This window comes from Tachyglossus aculeatus, chromosome 7, assembly GCF_015852505.1.
Source record: "Tachyglossus aculeatus isolate mTacAcu1 chromosome 7, mTacAcu1.pri, whole genome shotgun sequence".
Lineage (NCBI taxonomy): Eukaryota > Metazoa > Chordata > Mammalia > Monotremata > Tachyglossidae > Tachyglossus > Tachyglossus aculeatus.
The window spans coordinates 25,941,481-25,964,794 of NC_052072.1; the positions used below are offsets into that span (position 1 = coordinate 25,941,481).

The following is a 23,314-nucleotide window of genomic DNA, read 5'->3' on the forward strand; positions in this document are numbered from 1 at the left end:
CAGAGAGCATGAGCCCTTTCACCCCACATGCTGCTTCAGGAGTCCACTTCCTGTCCCCTCCCAGTACACTGTGGGAAAAGGACTAGAGAAGCAGCACACCAGCCATAATAATAATGATAATAGCATTTATTAAGCACTTACTATGTGCAAAGTACTGTTCCAAGCGCTGGGGAGATTACAAGGTGATGAGGTTGTCCCACGGTGGGCTCTCAGTCTTAATCCCCATTTTACAGATGAGGGAATGGAAGCCCAGAGAAGTTAAGTGACTTGCCCAAAGTCACACAGTTGACAAGTGGTGGAGCCGGGATTTGAACCCATGACCTCTGACTCCAAAGCCCGGGCTCTTTCCATTGAGCCACGCCATCTGACAGAGGAACCCAATCCAAACACCCCTTAGTGAGCCCAGCCCTTGTGAGCTGCAGAATCATCTGTAGGAGCTGCTGCCTGGCTGAGCTTTGCCCGAGTGAAACAAACATCTGCCTGAACACCCAAGGACGAAGGGCAGACCTTTGAATCTCTGGTATTTTTCCTTTCTCCCGAGAGAGAGAGGAAGCAATGTGGAGAGGCAGCACAGGATATTTAAGGGAGTTGTTCTGAGACACACACAGGAAGACAGAACACGCGGTGGCCTGGAACTGCCGAAACCGGATGAAGAGTTTTATTTAAGAACTGCGCACGACCAGAGCCAATAAATAACCTTAATTACAGTAAATACAAGAGAAGAGTATATTAATCTAGGTGGTGGGGGCTTCCACAAAAAAAAGTGTAAAGCCAAATGGTCCGGAAGGAGAAAGCTGTCCACAACTTTCCTCCAGAGACGTTTCCTCAGAGACCTTCCCAAGTGAGAGGCTCACCTCATGGAGGATTGTGGCGAAAGCCAGACCACTGAGGGGCAAGGGGGCATCTGGAAGTGAACACCCCCTGGACCTACCCAAAAGTTCCAGGCAAGAGTTATGGGCCCTTTTGGCTCTTCTAACACCTTGTAACCAACATGGAAGCCAGGGGGACATATCGGCTTTGGGAAAGGAAGTTTGAAGAACACACCCTCCTTTAATTAATTAATTAGTTATGGTATTCGTTAAGCGCTTGCTACGTGTCAAGCACTGTTCCAACCTTTAGGGTAGATGCAAGTTAATCAGGTTGAATACAGTCCCTGTACCACAAGGGGCTCACAGTCCAAGTAGGAGGGGAGCAGGTATTGAATCCCCATTTTACAGTTGAGGAAACTGAGGCACGGAGAAGAGAAATGACTTGCCCATTGTCACCCAGCAGGCAAGTGGCGGAGTCAGGATTAGAACCCAGGTCCTCTAACTCCCAGGCCCGGGCTTTTTCCTCTAGGCCATGCTGCTTTCCAGTAACATTCCCTTTACTAGCCAAGCACATGAGGCTTCCCATATCTAACACACACCCCGTTTTTCAAACCACTTTGGGAGGAGCATTCACTCTTCAAAGGCCTGTTCAAAATGACTGCTGTTGGGCTTGAAAAAGTAATTACTGCTCCCTAGTCCTCCTTCCCAGGCAGGATTCAGCCCCACATCTGTTCTGTGGGGTGGACAACCACACTGCCTTTCCAGCCACCGATGCCCAAGAAGAGTAGCCGACTGATGAAGGGGAAGAGAAGAGAGGAAGGTGAGACTGGAAAATCAGGTAGCGGGGAAAAAAGACAAATCCGCCCTCCTAGCTTTATTAGAATCCTCTGACTGGAAGGCTCTTTGGAAGTCAACTTTTTCACCCCCTTGCCTCCAGGCTGGAATATACTGAAATCGGCTCAGACCATTCATCTTTCCCCTTAAGAATTTTCAGCAAAGGAAGTTCTGCAGCTGCCCGTGGCAATACACAGTTGTGTGAAGGGAACTTTCCCTGGAGCCAAAGTCAAAAACAACCAGTTCCTGGTGCTTAGAGGGTCCTTGTCCATCCATGGCCTCCCTTACTTTCTGGAATTAACCTTTGGCTCCAATACCTCGTGGAGTCAGAACCTCAGGGCCGGGTGGGGTGTTCAGAGTATATTGTGTCCACCCCGCTGCTTCCGGACAGGGCTGACCTAACTCACCCAGAAAGATGGGAGTTTGCCTCATCCCTATCCACCTCCTGGGAAGGAGAGCTCATTGGTTCCTTTGGTCATTCAGGTCGCCAACAGCCAGGAAATTCTCTGAATGTCTACTTTCAAACCTCTCCTGCTGTTTCTCCTGCTAAGAGGGTCTGTCCACCTAGAGCTGACCCCCCCCCCCCCCATCCTTTAAGGGCAGGAGGGGGCACGGGGAATGGGCTGGAGGTCAGTGACTAGACCCCCATCCCCTTAAGAGTTGGCAGGCTCCCCTTCCCCCTTCCCCACCAAGAACTGACCACCTTGGCCCTGACATGGATTTCTCTTCTCCTCAGCCTACCTGTAGGGGAAAGCAGTCCCCAACTCCTACTGGGGGAGTGGTGAACCTAAGCAGCTGGAACATTAAATCAACAAGGGACACGCAGTAAGGCCTAGGAAAGAGACCGTGAGTCTAGGGCAAAGCAGTGCCGAGCTGAAGTGATTTCCACAGTGCCACCCCCCTGACCTCAAGACGTCTTGCAGAGGGAAGAACTGCAAGGGCTCTTTTCACTCTCCACACCATCCCCGTGAGGCACTTAAGGGCAAACTCAGAAAGGTCCACCAGGGTTCTTTCGTTAGAGGGGATCAGTCGATTCCATTGATTGATTTTTTGCTCTGCGTTTTCCTAGGGTACAAACACCAGGTAAGCTTCCTATTGGAAGCAGGGAGAGGCTGTAAAACCAGAATGGAAACTGGCCAGGGGTAAGGGGAAAACCTCTCAAGTTCTGGGCTCCCTCCTCCCCTGCGAAACCTCAGTTGGCGTGCTGATCCCGACCAGCTGATGGTCCTTTGATGCTGCCAGAGTCCTAGGAGACTTACGCAGAGGGGGCCCTCCATGCCACTGGATGGTACTGACCCTGGAAGCTTGGGGCAGATGAAGTAAAAATACTGTTTTTCATCTTTCAGCTCTCCCTGGGTCACCCAACCTAAGGTCTAACAGCTTCAACCTAAACCATTCATTTGTTTCTCCTATTGCAGTTAAAGTTTTCACTAGGTTCTTTCTCCTCCCTCTCGGGGAAGATAGCCCACAGGCCCTGCTGGCCTCGTTTAAAATTCTTCCCTGAGATTGCCTTAAGGTCCTTACTGGCTTGTTGGCATCCCACGCCAACACTCTACAGGGCACGGACTTCTGGGATTAGGGCTTATCTGATTAGCTGCTTAAAAGCAGAACTCAAAGCCAGAGATGCTGAATTATCCAGAGAAAGCTGGCATCCTACCAACCCGCCTCAGGCTTGACTCAGCTGACCTCATTAGCTGGAGTTTGGTCAGCTTGTCCTTTCCACCAAGAGGAGGTCCAAGGACCACCTGTTCTCTGGCCAGCCTCTGCCCGAGAGACCCCAGACTTGCCTCCCCACAACAGCGGTTCCTCTGCAGGGCTCCGGGCCAGACAGTCAGGAGGCTGCAGGGAGCGAGGCCTTAGCAGAGCCTCGCTGTACAAAGGGGAAAGAGGCACAGAGAAGGGTGGTTGCTTTCTCAGGGTTCCACAGTAAGGACTCAGCCCCTCTGGAAGGTAAGTGCTATGTGCTGAGTCCACGGGGAGGGGTTGGAGGGGCCAGGGAGGGGAGGTCTCTCCTTTCCAACTGCTCCTGCCCTGTTATTTCTAGCCAGGCAGGCGAGAGGTCACCGATGGGCCCTGGGTTCAGGTTTGTTGGGCCCTGGGCCCTGCCTGGAGAGCGAGACTAGGAACCCCATCTGTCTGTCTCATTGGGAGGAACTCCAATCCGGACTGTGTGAGTGGGAAGAGTTTACCCAAAGGAAGGAAAAGTCATCATTGTAAACATAACACACGAGGGCAGTGTCTGCCAATCGCCAAACCTTCCCTGAAGTGAGAACGGATCCGAAAGAACCTCAAAAACCTAAAAAAAATATAACAAAATAGAGATTTCCGTGTAATAACTCTTGACTAGAAATGGGCCCCCAGGGGGGCTGTGGGCAGGGCATGGCAGGGGCCACGGGCAAGCCCCCATTTGGCCCACACAGCTGGGCAGAGCCCACAGAAATGCTAGGCACTGTACAACCGAGCGGCAGTTTGGAAGAGGACCGGGAGCTTCTACTCTGGGAAGGACCCACATCCTGGACTGGGCCCTTTCCTCTAGCCACGGTGGTCTGAGCCCCAGGGGTGGGCAACCGGAGGGAAAAGCCTGCAGCTCCTGTAAACCCAGACTCTAAGGTGGCCAAAGGGGCCATGGGGTGGAGCCCAGGAGGACCAGGGTCAGGAAGCAACACCGGAATCAGCCCAACCCCTCCACTCAGTCTAGCGCTGGTCGGCCTTCTGGTTGCCAGGACCCCATTTTCAGAGTTACTCAATAACTTGACCCTATAGGCCCCACTGCCCAAACCCCTAAATCTCCTGGCTCCATAAGCTGCAGGGATTTCCTCAAGAAGTCCCCTCCGGCTTCTCCCACCCTCCCTATGTTATACCACACACTGGGGCTCCAGGAAGGGCATCCTCTTTATTGTCCCCTTTTCCTCTCACGGGGTTACAGGGCACCAGACCAGGGGTACAGCCACCTGGAGATCTCCTGTTCTGCCATGGCTTCCTCCTCCCCTCTCACTAGGCAACAAGTTTCAGGATTTGAGAGGTTCATCTTTCCTTCCCCCTTCCAGTACAGTGAGGTCCAAGGGGTTTCATCCACAGAGAGCTCTTTGGCCACTTGGTCTGAGGGAACTATGAGTCCAATGCAATCTTCTAGTACCAGTTGGGCTAACCTGGAGTCTCTGGATACCCTGGGGGACAGCAAGCTGGGATCTCCCGCAGGGTAGAGGAAAAGTCTTCTCTCTCCCTCTAGACTCTGACATGATCCCCATCTCATTCAGAATTGGGTCGCCCTAGGACGTCCAACCTCCCAATCCCACCGTCCCCCACTCCACCTCTCTGTATCCCACGGGACACCAGAGTCCCAGAAAGGAAGGCGACAGCAGGATCCCTGTTCCCCATTCTGCAGCCACGGGCCTCTCCCTCCTTCAGACCCCCAAGAACCAAGTCCTCAACCCGAGAAAGGAGCACAGATCGGAAAGACAGAGTCCGCAGTCCATGCTGTTCTTTCTCCTCTTCCTTTTAGGCGGTCTTTATCCTCCTACCCCTTCTGTCCACTTTCCCGCTTCTCCTCTCCCTGGGCCTCTTCAGTTGAGGGCAGCCAGATCCACTTGTGTCCCAGTTTTGGCCCTGTTTGCCCAAAGAAGGGGTGTTAAAAATCCTCCCCCGGCAGCCACCCGGGGATTCCGCTTCGTGGCTTTGGGAGGCAGCAGTCCTGCGAGTCTGGGAGTCAGGATGAGTGAGGAATTCTTCCCTCTGGCCCTTCCTCCTCGTTTTAGAAAAAAAAAATCCTCGTTGGAGTCTTATATGAAATGTCCTATCTTCTAAAAAAAGTGGTATTTCGTAAATTCACTCTTTAAAACCAACCCCTCTCGGGGTGTGGAGGTTATGCGGCAACCAGGGGTGGGGACGCCCAGGGCTGGCTGGTCCCACCCATCTTGAGGTCCTGCCCCTCTGTCTGGGACCATCAGGGGAGGGCAAGGGAGTGGGCGCTGGGATCAGAGCTCCTCGCAGCCAATCCACACCCACAGCACCAGGGAGCAGGTGAGGAGGGTCAGTAGAGGCAGGGCTGGCTGGACGGCAGAATTTTCCACCATCATGCTTGTGCCTAAAGCAGTCAGAAGGAAAATCACAGTGAGTATCAGCACCTGGAAACTCTGGCCCCTCCCCCTCGGGGCAGGGCAGGTTTCCTCCCGGCATGTCCCCATGTGACTGAATCCCAGTCCCCGTGTGATGGAGCAGAAGTTCTGGCCTCAGCCTTTCCCTCTGTGCAATGGGCCCCCTCCCTTCCAGTTGGGGAGCCCAAGGGACTGAATGTCACCAGGCTCTGAGATCCTTAAAGGTTGGCATGATTAGGGAAGAGGACTAGGAGAGTTGGGACTGGACCAGAGTGTAAACACTGCTGGCTAGTTTGGTCGAGTTGGGTTCAGCCCTGCCTTTGGCCTGGCTTTTGGCACCACAGAAGTTTGTTTGAAGGTCGGTGGAGGGGGTGGGGAGGGGAGGGTGTATGTGGGCCATTGCACCTCCGTTCCTGAGGATGTGGACCTCAGCCGGGACTCCATCCCCCCCTGGCCCTGTGGCACGAATCTGCACCAGGGCGTGATTGGAGCCCTCGGGCACTGCAATCTCAATCCAGCTCTTGTTGGTCACGTGGAGGGTGGGTGCTGAGTGCGAGTCCTGTCGGTACAGCATCTGGTGGGAAAAGCCGGAAGCTGCGGTTTGACCCCAGGCTGGGTTTTCCGTCCGTGCCCGGGGCTAGCCTGGGGAAGGGGTCCCAGCGGCCTGGGAGGGATGGGAGGCTGACGGGTGAATAGAGACCAAGGCTCCATGGTTCTCAACCTTTCCCTTCTCGGTCACCCCAACCCTACCTTCTGGCAGGCTGAGACCCTCCCCCTCTCCCTGACCTTATTTCTGTCCCTCTTAACCAACAGCCTTGATGGCACTAGAAAGTCTTCGAGTCAGGAAGTCCTTCTTCAGACTAACCTAAATCTCTTGTGCTGTAACATGAACCCAGATTCCCCCATGCTCCATCCTCAGTGGCAAAAAGAGGAAAGCAACTCCTGGTCTCTCAGACAGCCTCCCTTCCTCATTCTTCCTCTGGAAACCCAGACGGTCCCAGTGCCCGGGGGGCTCATACCTTGTAACCGGTGATGGGAGACTCATCTGGAAGTGGAACCACTGGGTCCCACTTGATGGTGATACTGGAGGTGGAGAACGTCCAGGAGATGTTGCCGGGTGGCCTCCTTGGAGCTACAAGGGAGGGGGTTGGGCTGAGCAGAGAGCAGCAGACCCCCTCCCCAAGTCTTCCCAGGCTCTTGACAAGGGCCTTCTTGACTGATGATGCCAAAACTGTGCCTAGTCATTTTACCCGAATCACTAGGCCACAACATTTTGGCTCCAGCTCCCTTTCCCAACCCCTGTCTCCACTTTGACATCCCTTCTCCTCTTCCTCCCCCTCCCATGCCCCAGGTCACTGAGCTCAGAGCTCTCCCTATACCCCCCGCCACCCCCCAATCATCCTGCACCAGTACTCTCAGCATCCCCCGACTCGGGTGTGGAGACCCCTGGCAATGCGACCCAAAGGGACAGGAGAAAGAAGTTGAGGAAAACTGATGCCTTTTAGGCTGGAGCCTGATTTTCCTTAGGCTCTCTGACCAGTTTCCTTCTGACTCTGGGCAAGTGGGAGCTGACCCGCTGGCTCTGGAGCTGTGGCACACCACAAAGTAAATTCAGGTAGGGGCCTCTTCTTTCTCCTTCTGCTCCTCCTCCCCCTCCTCCTCTTCCTCCTCCTCTCTCCCTGCCCCACCCCACCCTCCAGCCCACGATGGCTCACGTGGCTTCATGGTGGTGACATTGGTGGAGGGGCTGGCAGGCCCGGTGCCCGCCCGGTTGTAGGCCCGGACAGTGATGTGGTACTTAGTGCTGGGGTGTAGACCAGTGACCCGGGCCGTGGTATCGAGCCCCGCCGTCCTTACCCGGTCGGCTGCTGCCTCCTTGTCGCCGTCCTTCCAATAGCGGATCTGGCAGGAGTGAGTCACTCTGAGTTTCAGTACCTGCAAAGACTCAGGCCACTCCCTCCCTTCCACTCATTCATTCATTCATTCACCTGGATTTACTGAGCACCTCCATGTGCAGAGCACTGTACTAGTCCCTTGGGTACACAACAGTAAGAGTGGTAATAATAATAATAATAATTAAGCGCTTACTATGTGCACAGCACTGTTCTAGTAAGCAGGGACCCCATCCACAGATTGCGGTAACCGAATGGAATCTCTGTCAGACAGGATGGTGGGGAGCGAGATGACTTCCCCTCCAATCAGCCAATCAACCAATCAGTCAGTGGTGGTTATTGTGAGCTTACTGTGTGAGAAGCAAACTGTTGACAGGGCCAGTCAGTCAGTCAGTTAATCCTATTTATTGATCACTTACTGTGCGCAGAGCACTGTAATAAGCTCTTGAGAGAGTACAACACAACAATGTAACAGACCTAGTCGCTGCCCACGAGCTTACAGTCTAGAGGATGAACTAACACCCCACCTCGCCTCTCTCCACCCCCACCCACCCGCCGGCCACCGCTGGCCCCCCGTCTGCCCCACTCTCACCTCATATCCCAGGAGGACTCCGTTTGTGTCACCTCGAGGCACAGGCTCCCATGTCACATCCACCTCCGAGGCCAGCGCTGCCTTCGCTGCCACCTTCACTGGGGCCACACGCGGCTCTATGAGGTATAAAGAAGGACCAGGCTTAGGGGGCTCTCTGGCTCCCTGCTTTTGAGTGAACCCCCTACACCAGATCGCTCTCCCTACGGCTACTGCTCTGAAAAGAAATCTGGCCCAGGTTCAGCCGAACAGCGGGGCGTCCCGGCCAATGAGACCAAGCGTCCTGTATTGGGAATTCTCTGCTGTCCCCACAGAAGCCTCTTCTAACACTCATTAGAGTCCTTCTTTTAAGGTGGAGGCAGTTCCCCTGATAATCACAGTGGTGGCCATTGCAGACTGTAAACTCACTGTGGGCAGGAACTTGTGAGCAACCCACTCTGTCATATTGTACTCTCCCAAGGGTACTTTGCATGCAGTAAGTGCTCAGTAACAGGAGCAGTGTGGCCTAGAGGCAAGAGCTAGGCTTGGGAGTCAGAGGTCATCAGTTCTAATTCCGGTTTCACCATTTTTCTGCTGTGTGACTTCGGACAAGTCACTTAACTTCTCTGTGCCTCAGTTACCTCATCTGTAAAATGGGGATTGAGACTGTGAGCCCCACGTGGGTCATCTGATTACCTTGGATTCCTTGTATTACCTTGTATTACCCCAGTGCTTAGAGCAGTGCTTGGCACATAGTAAGCACTTAACAAATACCATTATTATTATTATAAATATCACTGATTGATTAATGGAAGAGTGGCAGAAGAGATTGGCTAGCCCCTTCATCCTTCTCTTCCTCAGAAGCAGCAGTGACCACTGACTGATGTTGCCACCACTGCAGATGAAATGACCATTTCCTGGCCAATTCCGGGTGATGTCCATCACAGCCACTGTGACACAGTTATGTGCCAAGGCCTTCAGGACATGGTGAAAGAGGGTGGCAGGACCCCCAACTGGTATGGGCGTCTGCTGCCCGGGCCCTATCATGAGGTTCCCTCCACCATCACCGCTGCCCAGGCTGGACCGGGTGACCACCGTTGTGCTCAGGCATTGGCAGCAGTGTGCTTGTTTGTGTATCTCTGCCCGACCCTTCTATCTTTGCTCTTCTAGTCCCTCTCCCTGCCCTCTCATCTGTTCTCGATCCCTTTCTCTGTCTCTGTCCCTCTCTTTATTTATCATTTATTCATTAATGGTATTTGTTAAACACTAACTCCATGCCAGGGACTGTATGAAGTGCTAGGGTAGGTATGAGCTAATAATCAGGGTGGACTGTGTCCCACATGGGGCTCACAGTCTTAATTCCACATTCTACAGATGAAGGAACTGAGGCACAGAGAAGTGAAGCGACCTGCCCGAGGTCACTCAGCAGACAAGTGGTGGAGTTGGGATTAGAACTCAGGACCTTCGATTCCCAGGCCCACGCTCTTTCCACTAGGCCACGCTGCTTCTTCCTCTCTGCCTTGATCTCTTCTTCTTTTCCAGCCCGCCCACCAGAAGCCCCGCTCTTCCCATCTGACTTGTAGCTCTCCCATTGTGCAGGCCGGTGCTCTGTCCCTCCCAACATCCCGCCCTCGGAAAGCAGGAGGATGGAGCCGACGCTGACCTTCCTCGGCGGAGTGCACGATGGCCGTGAGACTCTCGGGCCCCTCCCCTTTCCTGTTGTAGCCGCGGATCTTCACCTCGAAGGGCGTGTAGGGCTGGATGGTCTCATTGCGGTACACATAGTGCAGGGACTCGGCCTGGAAGACCCTGGTGGTCCTCCAGGCCACCGAGCCCTGCTTGCGGAAGGAGAGGAGGTAGCCAAAGCCCTCGCCGTTCTGGTATTCCCGCAACATGGGCTGCGGGGACAGCAAGAGCACAGTTTCCAGGGCTGAAGGAGCCCCTCTGCCTGTCCTTTCTTTCTTTTTTTATTTTATTAGTGGCACCTGTAAAATGCTTACTATGTGTCAAGCACTATTCTAAACACTGGGGTAGATACAAGCTAATTCATTCATTCATTCAATCGTATTTATTGAGCGGTTGCTGTGTGCAAAGCACTGTACTAAGCGCTTGGGAAGCACAAGTTGGCAACGTATAGAGACGGTCCCTACCCAACAACGGGCTCACAGTCTAGAAGAAGAAACTAGAGCTAGAAGAAGCTAGAAGTCTAGAAGCTAATCAAGCCAGATATAGTCCCTGCCCCACATGGGGCTCACAGTCTAAGGAGGAGGGAGAACAGGTGTTTAATCCCTATACTGCAGTTGAGGAAATGGAGGCCCAGAAAAGTGAAGTGACTTGCCCAAGGTCATGCAGCGGCTGACTAAATACAATTGAATGAATGAATGAATGGGTGAGCCCGTGTCGCCTCTCCAGTCAACTCACCGTCCAGTTGATGATGAGCTCCCCCGGCGCCCCGCCTCCTCCGCTCAGTCCCGATGGAGCCACTGAGGGAGCTAGTGAAAAGCCAAGCAAGACAGACGTGGCCCATTGAGGTCGGGAGAAGCAGAGCCCTCAAGCTCCTCAGCCCCCTAGAACCCCCCAGGGCTCCCCAGGATTTGGGCAGTACCCTACTCAGAAAAGGAGGGGCCAAGCGGAGCAAGAACGCGGTTTAGTTCATTACATCAGACTACTCAGTAGGCCCTCAATAAATACCAATGCTAAGCGCTGGGGAATGTACAACAGAAGCACAAGATAGAGGTTCAACTCACCCCACTTAAGCCAACCATTCTCGCCTGTTCCTCCGTCGACCCCCAGCCCACATCCTTCCCCTGGCCTGGAATGCCCTCCCTCCGCACATCCGCCAAGCTAGCTCTCTTCCTCCCTTCAAAGCCCTACTGAGAGCTCACCTCCTCCAGGAGGCCTTCCCACACTGAGCCCCCTTTTTCCTCTCCTCCTCCCCATCCCCCCAACCCAACTCCTTCCCCTCCCCAAAGCACCTGTATATATGCTTGTACAGATTTATCACTCTATTTTACTTGTACATATTTACTATTCTATTAATTTTGTTAATGATGTGCATTTAACTTTATTTCTATTTGTTCTGACAACTTGACACCTGTCCACATGTTTTGTTTTGTTGTCTGTCTCCCCCTTCTAGACTGTGAGCCCGTTGTTGGGTAGGGACCATCTCTATATGTTGCCAACTTGTACTTCCCAAGGGCTTAGTACAGTGCTCTGCACACAGTAAGTGCTCAATAAATATGACTGACTGACAATGAATGAACAGGAAGTGAGCTGGACACATTTCTAGCTTCTTCCTCAGTCCAGGAAATTACCATACAATCCAGGAACGTGTCTATTTATTGTTATATTGTACTCTCCCAAATGCTTAGTACAGTGCTTTGCACACAGTGAGCGCTCAGTAAATACGATTGTTGAATGAATGAATGAAAAAAGCTCATTTGGAAATCTAGCCCACAAGGCTATGAGCTAAGAGCAGGCAAAATAACCTAAATTTTAGGTATATGTTATAATTTTAATGTATACGATAGCACCTTTTCCTTCTGTGAGCTCAGGACCCTTTGGTTCTCCCTTGGCCTTCCACTGGAGATGGAAGGGCTAGGTATTGTTCTCCCCATTTTTGCAGGTGGAACACTGAGGCTCAAAGAGATGAAGTGGTTTGCCCTAGGCTCCGCAGCTTATCAAGGTAGATCAGAAGAGCTTAGTACAGTCCTCTGTACATAGTGAGTGCTCAATAAATACCATTGATATAAGAGGTGAATCTTCCAGCTCGTGCTCTCCCTGTAGGCGTAAAGGCCGGGACCCTCCCTGCCCTCTCTCCTCCCCCACAGAGGGTGGAATTGGGGGGCTCTGACCTGCTTCCTTAGTCCGTATTTTGCTGGACGGTCCACTGGGCTCCCCAGTGCCCAGGATGTTGCTGGCCACAACCCGGAACTCATAGTCCATCCAAGGGATGAGGTTCAACACCTGGGCCGTCTCCGCATTGCCCTCGATGTTCACCGGCTCTGGAACCCAGTGACACCCCCACCCCCGGCCCCAAAAAGGAGTGAACAAGGTTGTGGCCACTCAGGGTCCATCCCGGGGGCTGGTCTCACCTCCTCCTGGTGTCAGACCAGCCTACACCAGCGGACACAGACCTTGGAGCCAGAAACAGCTGATTGAAGGACAATAATAATGATAATAATAATAATAGTAATTGTGGTATTTGTTAAGCGCTTACTATGTGCCAAGCGCAGTACTAATCACTGGGGTAGCTACAAGGTAATCGGGTTGGACACAGTCCCTGTCCCACATTGGGTTCACAGTCTTGATCCTCATTTTATAGATGAGGTAACTGAGGCACAGAGAAGGGAAGTGACTTGTTCAAGGTCACACAGCAGATAAGTGGCAGAGCTGGGATTAGAACTCAGGTACTTTTGACTCCTAGGCGTGTGATCTATCGACTAGGCCACGTTGCTTCTCCCAGGAGCCGGATGAGAGCCCAGGGACACCCCCCCCCCCCCCAACCATATAATGACCCCTAGGCCCTACCTATGTGATCCAAATCCCCATTTCCATCTCTTTGGGAATACAGGGGAGACACTTACCAGTTCGAACGGGCTTCCATTGGCCGGCGGGTAGAGTGCGGGCCTGGATGGTATACTTTGCGATGGGGCTGTGATTGTCAAAGCCCCGACTCCAGCTGAGCTGCACAGTTGTGTCGCTGATGTCCCTCACCACCACACCCCCCGGGGGCCCGGGGGGACCTGCCAGGGGAGGGAAGGGCAGGAGCTGGTGAAGGGGTTACGGTTCCAATGGAGGGCAGCCGGGAGCCCTATTGGCACCCAATAGACCATAGATGGCAGAAAGGTGGAAATCGTTGATCTGGAGACATATTGGGTGTTTGGTCTAGTCACTGCTGCCCTGCCTCCTGCTCTGCCATAGTATGGTACTTGTTTAGGGCTTACTACGTGCCGCACACTGAACACTGAACTAAGCACTGGGACAGATACTGATAATCGGGTCGGACACAATCCCTGTCCCACATGGGGCTCCCAAACTAAGTAGGAGGGAGTAGGATTTAATCCCCATTTAACAGATGAGGAAGCTGAGACACTGAGAAGTGAAATGACTTGCCCAGGGTCACACAGCAGACAAGTGGCGGAGCTGGGCTTAGAACCCGGATCCTTTGACTCCCAAGTCTGTGCTCTCTTTCCACTCCTTCCCATCACAGATCCCAAGGACCAGTAAAGATCATGAGAAATGATCCAGCCCATTCCACTGCCTCTGTCCCACCCTTTCCCTAAATATCCTCCAACCTCCACAGTCCTAGAGAAAGGACCCAATTCATTTTTCATTAAATTTTGCAGAGGGAAAACAGTGGACTGTTATTGGACCTCTGGAAGTCAGTGGGAAACATTCCACCCTTAAGATTGCCCCAAGGGGTACCAGGGAGTTTTGTAGGGGAGAGAGATGGTGGGATTGGGTCAGCTCTCATTCTAATGGGCTCAGCAATGGATCTGGGCATCAGTCACCTCTGATCAGCAGGGTGGCAGCCTCAGCCGCACTGTCCACCACCGTCTGAGCCATGCACGTATACTTGCCCGCGTGTCTCAGCTGAGCATTCACAATGGTCAGGTCTCCAATCGCCTCCTTCTGCAAGGTGGGGTGGGAAGACCAGGTGGCATCAGGGGGAAGAGAGAGAAAGGATGAGTTGAGTAGAGCTGTGTGGCCTGGTAAGAGTAATAATACTTACTGAGCGCTGGCAGACTAGAGTATACTGTACTAAGTGTCTGGGACAGTCCAACAGAACCACAAGACACGTTTCTGGTCCTCTAGGCACTTAAAGTCTCCAGGGGGAGGAGGGCATACACATCTCTAGACTGTAAGCTCATTGTGGGCAGGGAATGTGTCTGTTTATTGTTGTATTCTCTCAAGCACTTAGCATAGTGCTTTGCACACAATAAGCACTCAATAAAGATGACTGACTGACTGACTGACTGAATGAATGAACTTTAACAAATAGTGCCTGGGTAGAACTGGGCTGCCAACCTTTTCCATTCTGTGTCTCACTAACATCAGTGCCACTATTGCCATCTCGAGTTGTTTGGCAGCCACTGCCTCCCTCCCTGCTGCCCCGCAAGCCTTTGTCTAGCAGGGGTAACAGTGGGTGTTGTGAGCTGATTTGAATGGCAACTTTAACACTTTTCATCTCCCACCATGATAATCATAATAATAATGATGGTATTTATTAAGTGCTTTCTATATGCCAGGCACTGTACTAAGTGCTGGGGTAGATACAAGATAATTAGGTTGGATGCAGGCCCTGTCTCACATGGAACTTACAGCCTAAGGCGGAGGAAGAACAGGAACTACCTTCCCATATTGCAGATGAGGAACCTGAGGCACAGAACAGTCAAATGACACGCCCAAGGTCACACAATAGGCAAGACAATCAGGTTGGATGCAGGCCCTGTCTCACATGAAGATTAAACCTCTGCTCCTGACACAGTGTGACTTTGGGCAAGTCGGTCAACCGAGATGCACCTCAGTTTCCCCAACTGTATATCCTGCAGGGTGGGACCCTTTTACCCCCCGCTAAATGTTGAGCTCCTTGTGGTACAGGACCATCTTTAATCCATTTGTTTTTGGTATATTCCCCAGTACTTAGAACAGCATCCCTGCCACTGAAGGCGAGTGGTAGGTATTCCGAATGATGATGGGGATGGGGGTACCCACCGCGCTGGCTCTCCGGTAGTGCCCGTCAGGCTTGTCAAAGTCAATGGGGGAGTCATCCAGCGTCCAGGTGAAGGTGAGGTCCATGGTGGGGTCGTGGGAGGCGTGGCACTGCAAGGTCAAGTTCTCCCCCAGGTTGATGTCTGCACTGGAGGGTGCCAAGGTGATCTTTGTTGCATCTGCCAAGGGGAGCGAGAGTCCCAGGTTGAGTGGGATGGATTTCCAGGCAGTGGGGTAAGAAGGAGGGGGGACGTCACGGTTGGTCGGGCGAGGGAGAAAGGGGGCACACGAATTGGTGTCTCCATAGACCGAATTGGACCCAAGCCAGGAGGAGTCTTCATGACTTCTAGAAAGGATAAAAACAGCACCTCAAAGTGCAGCTCTGGTTCAGCCCCAAATTCCCCCAAACCCATCCCAGCTTCCTGGGTTCCTGTGGCCTGGGGTCGTGCTAGCCCCAAGCCCAGGCTTACCCTGGCTTGCATCTACCTCCAGGCTTGGTCCAGAACTGAACCGGCCTCCAGGGCCCTGATTCTCTCCTGGCCCCGATTGACATCAAAGAAAGAGACAGGAAAGAGGTGGTAGGATGGCCTAGTGACTTGGTACTCTGAGGTTGTCACGTGACTGAGGCTGGTGCTTCCCTTGCTGGCTCCCCCCACCCTCCAGCCCGCTGGCTAGATCTCCCCACCTCGGACCGAGAGCGTGCCGGTGCTGTTGGCTTTGCCCATGAAGTTTTCGGCAAAGCAGGTGTATTTTCCCTCATCTGTCCTGCTGAGATTCCTCAGGATCAAGGTGCCGTCGAGGGTGATGGTCACTCTGTGGGGGAGGGAGAGAGCCCAAGGAAGGTGGAAGGGTCAGGCCTAGCTTGGGGTGGGTGGGGGACAGGGTACAGCCAGAGGCTCAGCCTTGCCCTGAGGTGGGTTGGGGGAGGAGGGAGCCCCCGGGTACATACCTGCTGCTATTGGTGAGGAGCTCCGTCCCTTTGCTCCAAAGCACCACGGCCCGAGGGGCGGAGCGGGGTTGGCAGGGGATAATGACCTCCCCTCCCCTGGCAGCTGGGATCAGCCGCTTCACTGGGTTCAGCCGGAAGTCAGGAGCCAGGGCTGGAAACACCAGCAGGAGGGACTGAGGTCAGATGTAAGGAAGGACTAATAATAGTAATAATTGTGGTTTTTGTTAAGCACTTACTACGTGCCCGGCATACCCAAGTAAATGGGGTTGCACACAGTCCCTGTCCCGCATGGGGCTCACAGCCCTAATCCCCATTTTATACTGATGATGGTATTTGCTAAGTGCTTACCATGTGCCAAGCACTGTTCTGAGTGCTGGGGGGATATAAGGTAACCAGGTTGTCCCATATGGGGCTCACAATCTTAATTCCCATTTTACAGATGAGGTAACTGAGGCACAGAGAAGTGAAGTGATTTGCCCAAAGTCACCCAGCTGGTAAGTGGCGGAGCCGGGATTAGAACCCACGACCTCTGACTCCCAAGCCCATGATCTTTCCACTGAGCCACGTTGCTTCTCAACTTCTTAAAGATGAGGCAACTGAGGTGCACAGAGAAGTGAAGTGACATGCCCAAGGCCATGCAGCAGACAAGTGGCAGAGCCAGGATTAGAACTCATGACCTGATTCTCAGGCCTGTGCTGTATCCACTATGCCATGCTGCCTTCCCAGCATACTTCCCCACATAATAATAATAATAATAATAATAATAATAATAATGGCGTTTAAGTGCTTACTAAGTGCAAAGCACTGTTCTAAGCACTGGGGGGGATACAAGGTGATCGCGTTGTCCCACGTGGGGCTCACAGTCTCAATCCCCATTTTAAAGATGAGGTAATGGAGTCTCAGAGAAGTTAAGTGACTTGCCCAAGGTCACACAGCAGACATATCCCGTGAAGGCGGAGACCCTTGGAGGTTGGGGACTCTCCCTCCCTGGGGGCCCTTAAGTCCTTCTAGACTGTGAGCCCACTGTTGGGTAGGGACCGTCTCTATATGTTGCCAACTTGTACTTCCCAAGCGCTTAGTACAGTGCACTGCACACAGTAAGCGCTCAATAAATACGATTGATTGTTTGATTGATTGATTGAGGGAACACCTAAGACACCTCAAACTGGGAGCTGGGACTCCTGGGTTCCTGACCCAACTTTGGAAATGATGGGTGACTGTGGGGGTGTTAATCAACCTCTCTGGGTCTTTGCTTCCCTCTAGGTCCTTCTTCCTCTTTGTGCCCTGCCCACCCTCAGACTTCTCCCTGGGAAAGCTGGGGGTTTTACCTTTTACAGCCAGCTCAGCACTGGCATAGATGGCACCGTGTTTATTCTCTGCCACACACTGGTACATGCCCGAGTCCTGCAGGGCGAGCTTGGAAAACTTCAACTCTCCACCAGACACCTCCAGTCGAGCCTAAAATGCCAGGGAGAGGGCAAAGCCCAGGGAAGGGCAAGGTGGGTAGGGATGGAATGGAGCCGAGGGTCTCCTCCTCCTTGGCAGGAGTCACTGCGTAGTGGGAGAGGAGGGAGTGGGCTTCAGTTCCCCCCTTCCCTCCTCTCAGAGGGGAGAAGTGGCTTCCGGGACTGTAGACTGTAAGCTTCTTGTGGGCAGGATCACAACTACCCACTCTGTCGTATTGTATTTTCATAAATGATGGCATTTGTTAAGCATTTACTATGTGGCAACCACTGTACTAAGCACTGTAGTGGAAACTAGCACGTCCAGTTGGACACGTTCCCTGTCCCATGTTGGCCCACAGTCTCAATCCCCATTTTACAGATGAGGTAACTTGGTCAAAGAGAATAATAATAATTATGGTATTTGTTAAGTGCTTACTATGTGTCAAGCACTGCTGTAAGCGCTGGGGTAGATACAATGTAATCAGACTCATCCTTTAGACTGTGAGCCCACTGTTGGGTAGGGACTGTCTCTATATGTTGCCAACTTGTACTTCCCAAGCGCTTAGTACAGTGCTCTGCACACAGTAAGCGCTCAATAAATACGATTGATGATGATGATGATCAGGTTGTCCCAGGTGGTACTCACAGTCTTAATCCCCATTTTACAGATGAGATAACTGAGGCACAGAGAAGTGAAGTGACTTGCCCAAGTCCACACAGAAGAAAAGTGGTGGAGCTGGAATTAGAACTCATGACCCAAGCGCTTAGTACAGTGCTCTGCACACAGTAAACGCTCAATAAATACTATTAAATGAATGACCTTTTGATTCCCAAGCCCATGCTCTATCCACTGTGCCATCCTGCTTCTCTCTTAGCATTTATAAGCGTTGTACAATTCTTTGCACACAGAAGGTGCTCAATGAGTACTATTGTTTGACTGGGATTATTGTTTGTATTTTGAAGGCGAGAGGAATTCAAGTTTGGAAAGTCCTATCCCTTTCCTCTTCCTTTCTGTACATTTTTTTAAGCTCCTTGAGGGCAGGGATTGAGTCTACCAACTCCGTTGTATCTCCCATCTACTGTTTAGTACGGTGTTCTGCGCACAGTAGGTGCTCAATAAATCCTATTAATGGATACACTTGCATATTTTCCTCCACCTCTTACCTGCCCCACCCTGATTTTTGAGAAGGAAAAAAGGATTTATTTTTGTACTAAATAACTGTACATTTGAACCAAATGTAAGCAGTGGGAAGTTTCCAAGATGAGGAAGGAGGAGAAAGGTAAGAGTGCCATAGCAAAGCAGATGAGTGGAGTTAATTCACTGAGTACTTATTACACACAGCCCTTGGGGGAGTGCAACAGAAGCAAGAGACACAGTCTCAACTGTCCTCTTCCTTCTCCCCTCCTTTCCTTCTTTATTTCTTCTCCTCTTTTTTCTCCTTATCCCCTTTTTTCCAGGCTTAACTTTTCTATGACCCATGTAATAGCCCCACCCATTTTAATGTTACAATAATCACGCCCAGACTGGGGCAAATATGGTAAGTAAATGTGGTTATGCTGTAATGGGCACTCAAAGACACTACTAGAGGGCAGCGTCATTAACACCAGACCTGGATTTAGCTGCTTGCCAACACCATACTCTAAATAGTTGAGATTTATGATGATGATTATGATTATTAGTAATAATAATAATGTTATCCATTAAGTGCTTACTATATGCCAAGCACGGAGGTAGATACAAGATGATGAGGTCCCACATAGGGCTCACAGTCTAGGAGGAAGAGCAGGTATTGCATCCCCATTTTACAGATGAAGTAACTGAAGCATGGGAAAGTGAAATGACTCGCCCAAGGTCACACCACAGACAAGTGGCTGAGCCGGGATTAGAATCCAGATCTTCTGACTGCCAAGCTCTTGCTTTACCCATTAGGCCACGCTGCTTCTCTGTTCATCGTGTTCCGAGTTCATCCTTTCCACAGCAGGTTTGTGATTAATTTGTTTTTATTTTGTGAATAATTTGTTTTATTTGTTTTTGCTGGCCTAGAACGATTTTCTGCCCCCTGTGAGCAAGTGGCTACCTGCGAAGGGACCTCAGACCACATACAAAGTGGTCCTTATTCATGTTGTTAACGTCTATCTCCCCTGCCAGCCTGGAAGCTCACTATGGGCTGGGAATCTATCTGCTATTTCTGTTGTATTAGATGATGATGGTGGTATTTATTAAGTCTTACAAAAGTTAAGCCTTAAGCAAATTCAGTCACCTTCAGTGTCACTAAGGGCCTCCATATAATAAGTGCTCAATAAATAGCACTGATTGATCAATATTTCCAGCCAGTTGGCTCAGGAGGTGAGGGAAGGGCTTGAGGGGCTGTTCTAAACACTGGGGTAGATACAAGATAATCAGTTCCCACACGGGGCTCACAGTCTTAGTCCCCATTTTACAAATGAGGTAACTGAGGCAATAATAATAATAATAGTAATTATTATTATTATTATTATGGTAAGTGCTTACTATGTGTCAAGCACTGTTCTAAGTGCTGGAGTAGATACAGGGTAATCAGGTTGTCCCACGTGGGGCTCACAGTCTTAATCCCCATTTTATAGACGAGGTAACTGAGGCACAGAGCAGTTAAGTGACTTTCCCAAGGTCACACATCAGACATGTGGCAGAGCCAAGATTAGAACCCCTGCCCCCTCACTCCCAGGCCCAGGCTCTTTCCACTAGACCCCACTGCTTCTACCAAACGATTAGTACAGAGTTCTGCATATTCATTCATTCATTCAATCGTATTTATTGAGCACTTACTGTGTGCAGAGCACTGTACTAAGCGCTTGGGAAGTACAATTCAGCAACAAATAGAGACAACCCCTGCCCACAATGGGCTCACTCTTGGGAGTTATCTTCTGGGCTCTCCACTAACACTACAGTAGATTGACTCAAGAAATCTTATCTTTAAGCAACTTCAGTCACCTTCAGTGTCACTAAGGGTCCCCATATAATAAGTGCTCAATAAATAGCACTGATTGATTGATCAATATTTCCAGCCGGTTGGCTCAGGAGGTGAGAGAGGGGCTTGAGGGTTTCCAGTGGAGGGTGGGTCCCCGCTGCCTCAGGCCGTTTCCTACCTGGCTGGCCAGCGGGTCCCCGTTTCGGAGCCAACGCATCGACGGCCGGGGCTTCCCAGCCGCCGCACAGCTCCAGCGCAGGTTGGAGCCGATGTCGGCCTCCGTATCAGAGATCACCTTGAGCCACTCAGGCTGAGCTGGAAGAGAGCAAGGGAGGTGGCCTAAGCAGGGGGATACGATAATAATAATAATAATAATGATAATAATATTGATGGTATCTGTTAAGTGCTTACTTTATGCCAGGCACTGTTCTAAACGCTGAGGTGGATACAAGATGATCAGGTTGGACACCAGTCCCTGTCCTGCACGGGGCTCACAGTTTCAATCCCCGTTTTACAGAGGAGGTAACTGAGGCCCAGAGAAGCCAAGTGACCTGCCCAAGGTCACACAGCAGACAAGTGGCAGAGTCAGGATTGCCCATGACCTTCTGATTCTCTAGCCTGTGCTTTATTCAATATGCCATGCTGCTCCTTAGAATGGGGTTAATCATTAGTGTTGACCTCTGAGATGGGTTCACTGTGGCCAGTTTACTGATGCCCCCCATCAGAGGGTAGTGTTCACAGGAGCTGTTAGGGGGACTGGGAGCAGAAGCAGGGAGGCTGGGGCCCCTCACTGCCTAGCTCCCCAGCAGGAACCACTCTCCCCAGCCCCACCCCTTCCAGGGACCCTTCTGGGGAACCTTTCCAGGGTCGGGGTCTTCCCCCGGGGCAGGGCTGCCCTGCATCTCACCCTGCACGATGATGCGGCCCTGGACAGTGTCCCTGCCCTTGGCGTTCTCGGCTTCACACTCGTAGGTCCCCTCATCCTCGAAGCCGACATTGGTGATCTGCAGGGTGGGTTCACCTTCTTCCCACTGCGGGGACAGCGTGCCATCCACTCGGCGCCACTTGATCCGGGGAACAGGGCTGGTGGATGGATGGGTGGAGGTGGGAGAGTCCGGGGGGAGCAGGGAGGGGCTGGGACTGGCTCCCTGCCCCGATCCCCACCCGGGGGTGGTGGAAGGGGGTCTATTCTCTCTCACAACAGGTGCTTCCTCAGAATTACGGTATTTGTTAATTGCTTACTATGTGCCAAGCGCTGTTCTAAGAGCTGGGGTAGATACAAGGTTGGAAACAGTCCCTGTCCCACGTGGGGCTCACAGTCTTCATCCCATTTTACAGATGAGGGAACTGAGGCCCAGAGAAGTGAAGTGACTTGCCCAAGGTCACAGACAAGTGATGGAGCCGGGATTAGAACCCACACTTTCTGACCTCCAAGTCCATGGTCTTGCCATTAGGCTATGCTGCTTCCCTAATAGTTCCTCCAGCTGCTCCCTAGGCGTGGCCCAAACCCCTGGGCCCCAGGGACCATCAGGAGAAGCTGAGCTTGGGGTGGAGGGGCTGTGGGAGGTGGAGAAGGAGGGCAGGGAGTGGGCTTGCCCCAGGGCCGGCTGAACTGCCGGTTGAAGGCGTCCTGTTCACTGTCTCCTGGAAACAACTCTGCTCATCTCCTACAGAATTCCTCGTCCCAAAGGGAGGACCAGGAATCCCAGCCACTGCTTGGCTGGCAGGTCTCAGGGGATGGGTCTCCCTAAGAAGCAGGCTCCTGGGCATCAGGGGGCCATAGGCTTAGCGGGAGGTGGGAGGAAGGGGGTCCTTATCCAAACTCTTCAAAGTTCCCTTTCTTTCTCCCTTTGGCTTCCAGGTTAAAGGGGTAAACTTGTGTCATGAGTTGGAAGAGCGGAGGGGCCCGGGGAAAGGTCACTGGGGCTTGCTGGGAACTAGCAGTCGGGACGAGGAGGGCTGAGCCCAGGGAAGACTTTTCCTGCCTTGTTCAGCCTAGGCCCCAGGGATCACCTGGCAGAGATGTGGGTAGCTGGGATGGAGCGATGAGCCAGGAGATCTCTCCCACCTGGTCCCCGAGAATGAAGAAATGTCAGAAGCAGCTGCTCTGACTGATGGCTGTGACCCAAGGGTTGTGGGGGCTGGACAAGTGAGTCTGACTTACTTTCCAAAGGCAAAGCACTCCAGGGTGACCTGCTGGCCTGCTAACGCATAGGTCTCCGAGGGGAACCGGGCCTTGATGCTGGGGGAGAACTGACGGGGATCTGGAAGGGGACGAGGGAATCACTGGTGAGACAATCATGCAGACCAGGGACAGAAAAACAGTTTTTCTTTTGGAGTGAACATCTGGGGCCCCTTTTTCAAACAGGCTTAACAACCACCAGTGGATGAGGGCAGGAAGCTCAGCTCACCTCCCCGCAGCCCTGAGCCTGGGCCACTTACCCTGCTTTTTGTTTTTATTTTTCTTTACTGGTATTTGCTAAATGCTTACTGTGAGCCAGACATTCTACTAAGTTCTTGGGTCGATACAAGATAATCAGGTTGGACACAATCTATGTCCCACATGGACCTCACAATCTTAATCTCCGTTGTACAGATGAGGTAACGGAGTCCCAGAGAAGTGAAATGACTTGCCCAAGGTCATATAGCAGACAAGTGGCAGCATCAGGATTAGAACCCAGGTCCTTCGACTCCCAGACCTGTGCTCTTTCCCCCACTGCTCCTCAGGTTGGAGCCAATCCAGCCCCGGTGCCTCTAGCAGGCAGTAGGCCCCAGGAAAAAGTAATAATAATAATAATAATAGTAGTATTAAGCACTTACTATGTGCCAGGCACTGTATTAAGTGCTGGAGTGGATACAAGCAAATTGGGTTGCTGCCCCATGTGGGGCTCACAGTCTCAATCCCCATTTTACAGAAGAGGGAACTGAGGCCCAGTGAGGTTAAGTGATTTGCCCAAGGTCACACAGCAGACAAGTGGTGGAGCCAGGATTAGAATCCACAACCTTCTGATTCCCAGACCCATACACTCTCAGCATCCTGGGAGATGGGGTGCTCAGAGAA

General features: G+C 52.0%; 1 protein-coding gene across 1 annotated transcript in view; it reads right to left on the bottom strand.

Moving 5' to 3' along the window:
- Window positions 1-633: 633 nt before the first annotated feature.
- CNTN2 (contactin 2) overlaps window positions 634-23,314 on the bottom strand; it is a 55,698-nt gene continuing 33,017 nt past the window's right edge. Inside the window, exons 7-23 of the mRNA XM_038749736.1 lie at window positions 22,418-22,517; window positions 21,161-21,336; window positions 20,432-20,568; window positions 17,189-17,318; window positions 15,861-16,011; window positions 15,597-15,724; window positions 14,915-15,090; window positions 13,711-13,831; window positions 12,784-12,942; window positions 12,052-12,201; window positions 10,619-10,689; window positions 9,861-10,095; window positions 8,222-8,337; window positions 7,453-7,639; window positions 6,757-6,869; window positions 6,143-6,311; window positions 634-5,727 (exon numbers count right to left, since the gene is read on the bottom strand). Of these exons, the coding sequence (XP_038605664.1) occupies window positions 5,618-5,727; window positions 6,143-6,311; window positions 6,757-6,869; window positions 7,453-7,639; window positions 8,222-8,337; window positions 9,861-10,095; window positions 10,619-10,689; window positions 12,052-12,201; window positions 12,784-12,942; window positions 13,711-13,831; window positions 14,915-15,090; window positions 15,597-15,724; window positions 15,861-16,011; window positions 17,189-17,318; window positions 20,432-20,568; window positions 21,161-21,336; window positions 22,418-22,517 (2,429 nt within the window). The 3' untranslated portion in view covers window positions 634-5,617. The remainder of the gene's footprint in view (window positions 5,728-6,142; window positions 6,312-6,756; window positions 6,870-7,452; window positions 7,640-8,221; window positions 8,338-9,860; window positions 10,096-10,618; window positions 10,690-12,051; window positions 12,202-12,783; window positions 12,943-13,710; window positions 13,832-14,914; window positions 15,091-15,596; window positions 15,725-15,860; window positions 16,012-17,188; window positions 17,319-20,431; window positions 20,569-21,160; window positions 21,337-22,417; window positions 22,518-23,314) is intronic.